At 50.2% G+C, this 10,464-nt stretch overlaps 2 protein-coding genes across 2 annotated transcripts; both read right to left on the reverse strand.

Moving 5' to 3' along the window:
- Positions 1 to 2,058: 2,058 nt before the first annotated feature.
- Positions 2,059 to 2,427, reverse strand: CONPUDRAFT_73883 (uncharacterized protein; the record flags this gene model as incomplete). The annotated part of the gene is made up of 1 exon (XM_007770963.1): positions 2,059 to 2,427. One exon carries the CDS (start codon positions 2,425 to 2,427, stop codon positions 2,059 to 2,061), a length of 369 nt encoding a protein of 122 aa, XP_007769153.1.
- Positions 2,428 to 5,932: 3,505 nt separating this feature from the next.
- On the reverse strand, positions 5,933 to 6,271 carry CONPUDRAFT_73884 (uncharacterized protein; the record flags this gene model as incomplete). Its single annotated transcript, XM_007770964.1, has 1 exon — positions 5,933 to 6,271. One exon carries the CDS (start codon positions 6,269 to 6,271, stop codon positions 5,933 to 5,935), a length of 339 nt encoding a protein of 112 aa, XP_007769154.1.
- Between the last annotated feature and the right edge of the window lie 4,193 nt (positions 6,272 to 10,464).

The raw sequence follows: 10,464 nt of genomic DNA on the forward strand, positions 1-10,464 counted from the left end.
CACAGAACAGAGAAAGCGCGTCCAGGTCCCTTTGCTGACTAAACACCTTGAGTCATAGGCCACATCATTCCCTCGGCAACTCTGGCCGAGGCTGAACCATTGGTTCAGTGGATTTTCCCGTCCTCCCGCCCCTTTGCTTACCATCCGCTGCTCCCCCTGTTAATAATAGCCTCTCCCACTTGTCATTGCGGATGACGTCAACAATGTCTCGCTATATCTCGCCCATCCCTTCACATATAAACTTTGTTCTTTTGCTATTATATAATAATTATACACCTGCAAGACAAATTATGTAGCTATTATGTGGCTAATCATAGGGAATAGACCTCGCACTGAGGTGTTGAAGGTGAGGGGGGCGGGACTGCAAAACATATCAAATGGGGAAAGAACCAACACAGTTTGGATGAATTTAGCAGAACACACCATTGTTTCAGGTTGCTTCTCCTGCACGTGGCTGCATTCCGAAATAATGCCGGGGCCCCTTCATATTACCCTTGGCACCCCTCACACAACGGGCATTGTCAGTGCCCGCGGCGTTGAAGACGTCCGCAGTGTCTGTGCTGGCAAGTATCACATCGTTGGCGCCTGCATCGTCAAAGGGGAGGGGACCAGGGGAGGGGACCATGGTGCGGAAGGGCGGAGGTGTTCATCGGAACAGTGGAACGGAACACCTCGGAAGCAATGGGATGGATTTAGTGAGTTGTGCGTTTGGGTTCCGCTTCCTATTGCAATAGTCGGCCTTATGCCAATGCTGACTCCCCTTTCCTGTTGTCCCATCTCCAGTCCTCATTGTCCTTGCCCACAACATCGACGTCCCAGCCCACAGTGTTGACTGGCTCACCATTGACGGCAGCGTACAATGCATTTTGGAGTATCAACGTACCAAGTACAAGCCATGTTCATTACAGTGTGGGGGATTCCAGGCACAGGTATATATTTAAAATATTTTTTGACATCTAATGAGGAAAGCGCCACTTTGCAACCACCAGTAAGGTTCTCCGTGCCTGTATTGCTGTACATGCCTGCACTAAGTATCAAGCACCTTGGTCTATCTTACTAGCAATGTTGGTAAGTAGAAGTAAGCATTAATAGGATAATAACAGCTACAGTTGGTTTAATGAGAAGGCTACAGGATTACAAACGATGAGAGGTGTCAGAACCATGACATCATAATATAGTGTCACGCCCATGCAATTCCGGTCTATCTCCGGTCTATGTTCACTCCTTCGGTGTTGCTTCGGTTCCTTTGGCAGCTACGGAGTAAATGCCAACATCCTTGGGGATTATCAGTCAGCACATTTCCTTGTGACCAACTCACTCCACATTCTACCTGTCATTACTTTGCGCCTGTCATTATTCTGCAGTTACGCCTGTCATGTTTTGTATACTTATGACCTTCGGTCTTCTTCGGTGATTATTCATGATACTCCACACTTACGCCAATAGATATCCGGAGCTTATCCGAAGATCCGGACTTACAATATAAATAGTGGTAGCATTCGACTTGTATTCAATAGTATGAATATCGATTTACTCCTGCCCCAACATCCCTGTGGCCTTTGACATCCTTTTGTGCTTGTCATCTCTATCCAAGTCATACTCCAAGTTGACTTGACGTCGACTTGTCATCTTCTTCGTACTCCGCCGTACTTAGCATCTTCTCCTTGCTTCTACGCGCATCTCCTTTACCTTCATTATCTCCGGTTCACCTCCGGTACATCTCCACACTTCTTCGTACCTTCGCTAGCATCTTCGGGACACAGTATCCCTAGTGGAGCATAGCTCGAACGTCCCGGTTCTCCCTGGGCAGACACGGTGTTGACAGGAGGCCTCTTCACCTGCTCCTGAGGCTATGGACGAGGATGCTCTGATGGTTCCTCCTGACGACACTCCTCCTCCTAGCTTCGGTACCCTCGACCACCCAGGGGCGCATTCCTTGCACCGCCACATGCCTTCTGACTCCGCTTCGGTGGCACCTCCCTCAAAGTGTGCCAAAGGTAAAGAGAAGGCCACAGCTCCACCCTCTCCTACCCCGGGGGCTTCCGCTCCCCCTTCTGCTCAGTGCACCAGCATGCACTTTGCCTTCCCAATGGAACGCGCCGATGTCCCAGCGTCTTCCATCTTGGGCACTCGTATTGTTCCCGAGGACTCTCCCCCCTCCCCGCAGGCCAGCCCCTCCTTCGGGCGGGTGCCTTCCCCTGCCTCAGACTTGGCGCCGGGGAGCTCCTTCTGGGACTCCCTTTCGGATGCGGCACGCCAGCAGCTGGTCTCGATGATCTCGGACCACGCGGTGCGTACCTCCGAGTTGGCGAACACGCGCAGTCCTGCCATCCGTGAGTGGCATTCCTTCTGGGCTTCCTCCCATTCCTTCCTTCCTTCCCCATTCCTTCCCCCATTCCATTCTCCCTCTGTTCCATGTTCCTCCATTCCTCCTGGCCCTTCACGTTCATTCACACTGCTTTTGCAGCGCTCCCTCTTCCGCGCGGTTTCCGTGCCCCCATGCCGGGCGCTCCTGCGCCTGTGGGCGCCGAACCGGCCTTGCCTCCCTCCTCGACCTCTGTCGCTCGCGACCTGCCCACGGCCGGGCGACTGCTGAGTGGTCTCAACCTGCCCAACCACCTGCAGGTTATCCAGATGGTCAAGGCGGGGTGGACCAAGCATATCCCACTGACCATGTTGACCAACGATGCCCTTCAGGGCCTCAAGTGGTCCCAGTCCGTCGAGTGCCACACCGCATTCTTGACGTCCGGTGTGCTCACCCTTGTGCCCTCCGCCTGCAGCTCTGCTGGCGAGCAGTCCATGACCCTTCCCGAGTGGATGCAGGCTGTTCCTTGCCTGATCCGTATTGTCCGCATCTACTTGCCAGAGAAGGGCAAGGCACCTGGGTTCGCCGCCCGCTGGGCCGACATCTGGCAGGCCCATTACAATGGCATTCGCCTCCACCCCGACGTGTACAAGAAGGGCCACTGGCCTCTCTTCCTGGCCTACGGCATTGAGTGCCACCGCATCCGTGCGGCCAGCGTTGAGGACTTTGATCCCTCTGTCTGGCAGGACAAAGTCTGGACCCGCATCGTCCTCAATGTCAGCCTCGACCGCTTGGAGGACACTCCCGCCCACGTCGCCACATCCTCCTCCAGCTCCTCCTTTCGCTCCACAGCGGCGCACCCCACATGCACGCCCACTGCCTCTGCCATGCCTTCCGCCGCGTCCTCAGCGGTTGCCAGCTCCGGCTCCCAGCACTGCATTTTCTGCCTTGCCGCTGGCTGCCGCAACCGCGCCTGCGGCATCACCGACACCGGTTTCATTGCCCTCCGGTCGGGCAAGTGGTCGACTTCTTCCAACAAGCTTGTTTGTTTCGCATTCAACGGTGCCACAAGGTGCACTCATCAACCCTGCCGTTTCTTCCACCGCTGCACCAAGTGTGGAGCGGCTCACGCGGCTCAGGCCTGTGTTTGAGTCGGGGGTTCTGAAAATTGTGACACCCTTTCTCTGGGAGAAGTGGGCGGTTGCGTTGGATGATGCTGGCATCCTCCAAGACTTCGCTGATGTTCCCTTCGGTATCCGTGACGGCTGGCGTCTCGGCATTTCATTTCCTCTCCTTTCCTTGTTCACTCCTCCCAACCACTGCTCTGCATCTGAGCACTCTTCTTTCATTCTCGATTATGTTAATTCTGAACTCCTTGCCGGCCGCTATTCAGGGCCTTTCACCCAGCCTCAGCTCGAGGCGCTGGTGGGGCCGTTTTGCACTGGCCCTCTTGGTGTCATGCCCAAACCAGGCTCTTCTAAGTTTCGGCTCGTACAAGATCATTCCTTCCCTCGCAATAATCCCGATTTCCCATCCATCAATTCTGGCATCGATAGTTCCGCCTTCAAGTGTGATTGGGGTACTTTCGCCAACTGCTTCTTGCTTGTCGCTAACGCTCCGCCCGGTGCCCAGGTCTCCGTCAACAATGTGGAGGCGGCTCACCGTTGTTCACCCATCGCGCCTGAGGACCAGCCGTATGTGTGCGTCCGCGTCGACGCTGATGGCGTCACACATTTCTACCTCGATCACACTGGCTGCTTTGGCTGCACAAGTTCCATGGGGCTCTTCGGGCGCCCGGGTGATGGTATCGTCTGCATCTACCGCACCCGGGGCGTCGACGACCTCCTCAAGTGGTCGGATGACTACACGTTCTGGCGGTACCCAATCATATTCTCTTCCTCTGGCCCTTGGGTTTATGCTTATGACGAATCCCTTATCTTTTCTGTCGCCCTTGACCTCGGCTGGCCTTGGGCACTGCACAAACATCACCCTTTCTCGTTCTTCTTCGTTTACCTCGGTTTTGAATGGGACCTCCCCCGCAAAACCATCAGCATTCCGGAGGTCAAAAAGGTCAAGTACCTAGCTCGCATCGCTTCTTGGCTTCCTGGCACATCGGTTTCCCTCTGGGAGTGCGAGAAGGTAACCGGTTGCCTTCAGCACTGCACGCTTGCACTCCCTGACGGCCGCTCACGCATGCCCTCCTTCTACCATTTTTGCTTGGGTTTCCACGACGACGTCTTCACGCTCCATCGCCTTCCTTCCCCCCTCCTTTCTGATGTACTTTGGTAGCGAGATCAGCTCTCCGCCGACTTCTGCGGCTCTCCTGTCATCGCTCCTCCTCCCCCACTCACTCACACTCTATTTGTTGATGCTTCAACCTCCTTTGGCATCGGGTTCATGATGGATGGCCGCTGGCTCTTGTGGTCTTTACGGGCCGGCTGGAAGGTGGGCGACCGTAATATCGGCTGGGCGGAGATGGTCGCCATCGACCTTGGTCTCCGTACCACCATTGCCGCCGGTTTTTGCGACTGTCATTTTGTTCTACGCTCTGACAACCAAGGCGTTGTGGGGGCGCTTCATGTGGGGTGTTCCCGCAATTCCTCCCAAAACGGTGTTCTTTGGCACATCATTTCTAACATGCGAGAGTTCGGTGTCTGGATTTTGGTGGCCTGGGTTCCATCGGCTGATAATCTCGCGGACGGTGTTTCTCGGGGTCTTTTTCCTCTGTCACAGAAGTGCTTCGGTTTCACACCCGCTCTTCCTCTGTACCTAAAACTGTTTGTGTGCCTTGCGCCTTAATTAGTCCTTGCAATGCATTCTTGCTTCCTTATATTTGCCCGGTATGATTTCTTGCTCACAATGACACCTCTATCCCTTTCCTCTGCTTCCTCCGCGCGAGTCCAGCTGGCCCTTGACACCGCGTGGGCCAGTTCCACCCGCAACAAATACGCGGCCGGAGTCGCTGTCTTTCACTCATTCTGCGACTCAGAGCGCATTCCAGCTGCTTCTTGACTACCTGCTGCAGAACATCTACTCTGCACATTTGCGGCCTCGCGCATCGGCTCCATCGCCGGCTCTACAGTGCGTGGCTACATCGCCGCTTTGAAGGCTTGGCACATCTACTACAACGCTCATTGGTACGGGGGCGCTCGCCTCAACCTTGTACTCCACGGCGTCGAAAACATGACACCCACCTCATCTCGTCGCACGCCTCGCCCTCCCGTCACCAGGGACATGTTGCTTCTCCTGGCCGATCAGCTCGATCCCCTTGCACCTTCAGACTCTGTTGTACTCTCGGCCGCGTCCATCGCTTTTTACGGTCAATGCCGCCTTGGGGAGATTCTTTCCGACTGGGAAGACTCATTCCGGGTGGGACACACCGCTCTATTCTCACACCTGTCCGACCCGCTCAACAACAACTGCTCACACAAACTGTTTCTTCCCTTCACAAAGGTGTCGAAATCGCGGGGCGAACATGTGTACATCTGTCGCCAATCTGATCGCTCCGACCCTGTCGCCGCTCTCGAGGCCCATCTACTACTAAACTCCCCTCCCGCTTCCGTGCCTCTGTTCTCTTTCAAAGTCGGTTCAGGAGGCCGGTGGAAGTGCCTCACGAAGCGGCACCTTCTACTCCGGTGCAATGCCATCTGGACTGCCCATGGGTACAGCTCCTCCTTGGGGCACACTTTCCGGATTGGCGGGATCACCGAGCTTCTCCTTGCTGGTGTTCCACTGGACGTCGTCAAGACCATGGGGCGCTGGTTGTTGGACGTGTTCCTCCGATATTGGCGCTCCCTCGATATTCTTGCTCCACTTCATGCTGAGCGCCTGCCTTCCGCTCATGCGGCACGTCGCGCTCATTTGCCCTCTATTTGTCTGCCCTGAGCATGATGCCTGTGCAGGCTCGCCTTCCGAGGGTCTGGGTGGTCCACGAGCCGGGGCGTCCGCGGCTTCACCTGCCTGCATGGTCCGGGTTGGACTATGCTCCGGCTTGACAAACCCCCAGATGGATGATGGCCCGGGGGGGATCTGCTGCGGTTCGACATGCCTGGCCTTTATGCTGCCGGTATGCTTCATAGTCGCAAGATCTCCCTCAGTGTCACCCCCAACCTCACCCACCTCACGCGTTCGGTGTCCAGTTGTTCATAGCATGCACTCGTTCCTGTATCTACATATACATTCACTCGTTGGAATCTCACTGACGCTCGACCAGCCATGAAACAATACTTTACTAAGGATCTTCCATGTGTCTTCGTCAATAGGTTAACTATATTACTACTGTGGCCTTTCTCAGAATATAACCTCATGTCAATGTAGTGTCATAATCAAAACCCTCCTCCCAACTATAAATATTAACAAGATTTTGTTATAGGCAGGATGTTGCAGATATATCCTATGCTAACATTACCAATACACTATGTTCAGTGAGGATATACCACAGTGCAGTATTCCATGTACAACTTGGATATCAATAACATATTACCATTTGCAGATTGTGAGTAATATATACTGTTTGATGAGATTTTGTCAAGGTTTTGTCATTTTCCCTCTCACGTATTGGTAAATGTCTGTCTTCATAAAATCTCAAATTTGCTTGTGGCAGTTTGATCACATTATGCTACTGGTAACATTATGATTTGATTTTTGTGTGTCAAGCTTTTGTCTGCCCCAAAATGATAATGAAAGTCTAAGATATTCCAGCAATGAAACAACAGCAACCTGTTGGCAATATGATTTTGTTAATGGATGTATTATATTATATATTTCCACAATTAACCCAGACCCAATACCATGCTTATTTCCTATGTATTTGCATTGGCAAAATAACAGCACTTGCTCCTGTTTTGCCCATATTTTGTACAGGAATAAACCTTTACCAAATTCTAAATAATGCTCATGTATTGTTGACAGCAATATTAGCATAAAATGTATAATTTTGATCACAATTTGATCTTGTTTTGATCATGCAAAACAGTAATTTGTACCCAGTGAGTACTGTTTGCACCGCATTCTGCAATTCCAGCCTGATTTTTTAAGAACAGAAATCACTTGTTTGCGAGGTTATTGAGGCAACCGGTCACTTGTGCCTTTTCTTACCCAAGTTTTATTGTGAACTCAATCTTATTGAATATTTCTGCGGAAAGGTCAAGAAGTATATTCACGATAACTGTGATTATACCTTTACCACTCTCAAGGTGAATATCCCCAAAGCAATGGCCTTTGTCAACATTTGCACAATCTGCTTGTGGGAAAATTGTACCCACCATTGGGATAGAGGCATACAGATCTGGTTTGGATGCCAAGGAGGCACATATCGAGGTTCACAACTTCAGCTCAACACAATACAAGTCCCATCAACATGAATGTGATGCTCATTGCTTTGACTGAGCATGGGTAGTGTTTCCAGTTTTTGGAATAGGGGTTTCCCTTTTACGGGGCTGCACCAAATTGATCAAACTTTAAAAAATATCTCCACCAATTCTTACTCAATCAAAATTCCATCTTGTGGAACTCTTTGCACGATAGAAAGAAGCATTTCTACAAGACAAAACAAAAAAAAAGTCTGGTATTGAAGGCTACAGTAGGATAGGGGCTAATTTGCACAAAGGTAGCGGTGGCTAGGTGAACTGCACCATACACTGATGCTGTTCTCGGGCTCAAAGGCTAGAGCGTAGTAGACAATTTGGCAGAAAAGTGTCTATTATCTTGCAAAACAAATTGGCTTTCCAAATCTGCTATAGATAGCATCAAACAGACTATTTGTGATGCTTTTGCAAGTAGTTGTTCCTTGCAGCAAAACCAGGTGACAGAAAAAAACAACCAAATGGCTTGCTCAGCATGATGCAAACATTCTGTTGGTGTTGCTATCAGTAATTGCTCTTACCTGTGACATCTCTCCTGGGGCCTTTCAGTTCTCAGAACTACTCTATGGCTTGATTTAAACCAAACAGTGTAACTTATACCTTCTTCCATCTGGGAAACTGATTATTGCCAACCTGCCTGCAAAAAGAAACAACACCAGAAAACCCAAGTGTGTTCCTGGTTCCTTCCTGATCAGCTCAAGGACCATGTTTTTCTTTACCTTGGTGTGCTACAGCTGGTGATGGCAAGCATGTCAAAACACCGCTGCTCCATAAGGCTGTCAGCAAGTGGCAAAGATCAGAGTGCTCATCACCTTCAAAGTAGAGTATTTTGCTGCATAGTCCCTCATCTTTGGCAATCAGGATCAAACCAATTTGTTTACAACATGCAGGATGTTAACAAAGCTCTTCAGTCTCATGCAACTAAACTTCAGCCCTTTCAGTTGACTTGTGGCATTCTCCAGCAGGTTCAGACTTTTTTCTTCTTCCAAATTCATGCTCCAGAACTGTTTGAGGAGAGTAAAGACTCAGCTCAACCATCTGCTATAGATGCACAGGGTCAGCATACTGCAGATGTGAGTTGGCAACACTATGGCTTGATTTCAGCTGTAGTGTCTATAACATCATTGTTGTACTCTAAAGTTCAAAGTATGGAGAGGGTAAGTGAGTACCTGCAAGCTTTTTTAGGATTGAAAACAGTAGATGCTATTCCTCAAAACATCATCAATTGGTACCACTTCCTTCCAAGAGGGCTTGCTATAGTGCCACTTGTGTTTGATGTAGTCCGGAGCACTGTGGGCTGTCTGTGCAAAGACCTAATTTCTGGCCAAATGAAGAGCCTGGAGAGTGATAAAAAGTGCTTGTCAATTTTGGCGAGGGTTTATTCATTGAATTAATAGTGCTGTCACTGATCTGCTTTGAAGAACCATGCTGCTCATCAGGACACTGTATTTGTTCTAATGAGCAGACTAATAAAATGTGCACGGCATTGCAACCTAAACAAAGCTGCAGTGCAGTCACTGTCAGCAGTCTTGACAGGTTCTATTGCCCAGCCTTTCTAAAGCATTCCTGCTGAGGACGTTGCCCTTGCACTTACCTTGGTAAGATGCCACTTGCACTCTTAACATTTTATGGAGCTTACAGCTGCACAGATTGTAGATGTGCTCTGCTTTGCAAGAAGATGCGAGTAGTCTGCTGGGGTTGCCATTTGACATCCTGCATGCAGCAGAATTCACCCTTTGCAAAGCCTGCACAAATACAGAGAGAATATAGGGTATGCTAAAGTGTCAAGGCTCCACCTCAGATGAGTGAAAGCATTTTAGTACCATTATTCAGACAGAGACATTAGCATAAGCGTGACTTGGAGAGCATGGCTCTCAACCATGGTATTGCAATTCACAACTTATCTGTGTTTGAGCATGTAGGGACAGTGAGTAATTGATGGCCAGGACTAAAATTGTGCATAATTGATAGTGATAGGTCTATTTACACTTGGCAAAAATTATACCTTGCCAGTGGAGTCCTTGCACTCCTGTCACACCCGCTCCATCTCAACAGCCTGCTCTCTCTGCTTGCAGCCCTTGTAAAGTACAAGCAAGATGATGCCCTGGGTGAAGAGCATCATTACCACCCAGAGAGTATACATTCCGCCATTGCTGGTCACATCCCATCAGGCCAGAATCATCTAGCAACTGGATGACTCAAAATATAGTATGAGACAGGCACACCTGGAGGGGAACAGCAACCTCAGATACAATGAACATGTAGATACCTTGGAACAAGCTGCTGGTCACAATGGTGCTTGAAGAGCAGCCAACATCGGTATTGACAGTATTGTGGAGGGCATGTGGGGCATTAGAAAGGAAGGCAACAAAATTGATAGGGATTTGAAGCGCATTCATGCTCCATGACACAAGTCAAGGCTCTCTTTTGCCGGTTATTGGATCATCAATTAGAGAGCCTGTTACGTTCATGGTAGAGCTAATTCCGCTCTGCTGGTTTGCCATACTGCTTTGTTATAAAGTATGTAGGGATCTACAAGCTGGCGAGTTGAGTAGTCTCACTTAAAGAGTTGAGCTTCGACAGATAAAGGTCGAGCTTATAGTGTTGGGACACACATTTGTTGTTATCTGCACCGGGTTCTGTCTTCAGGGCAGGCCTTGAAATACTTGGAGAGCGAAAATAATCAGAGTATAAGGCAAAAACCACAGCACCTAGGATTCCCGTGTGGTCCCCCACCATGGTACTAACTAGGCGGCACCTTCGGTTAACTGCGCAGATCAGACGGGAGTGCGGTGC

This window comes from Coniophora puteana, assembly GCF_000271625.1.
Source record: "Coniophora puteana RWD-64-598 SS2 unplaced genomic scaffold CONPUscaffold_7, whole genome shotgun sequence".
In the NCBI taxonomy this organism is placed as follows: domain Eukaryota; kingdom Fungi; phylum Basidiomycota; class Agaricomycetes; order Boletales; family Coniophoraceae; genus Coniophora; species Coniophora puteana.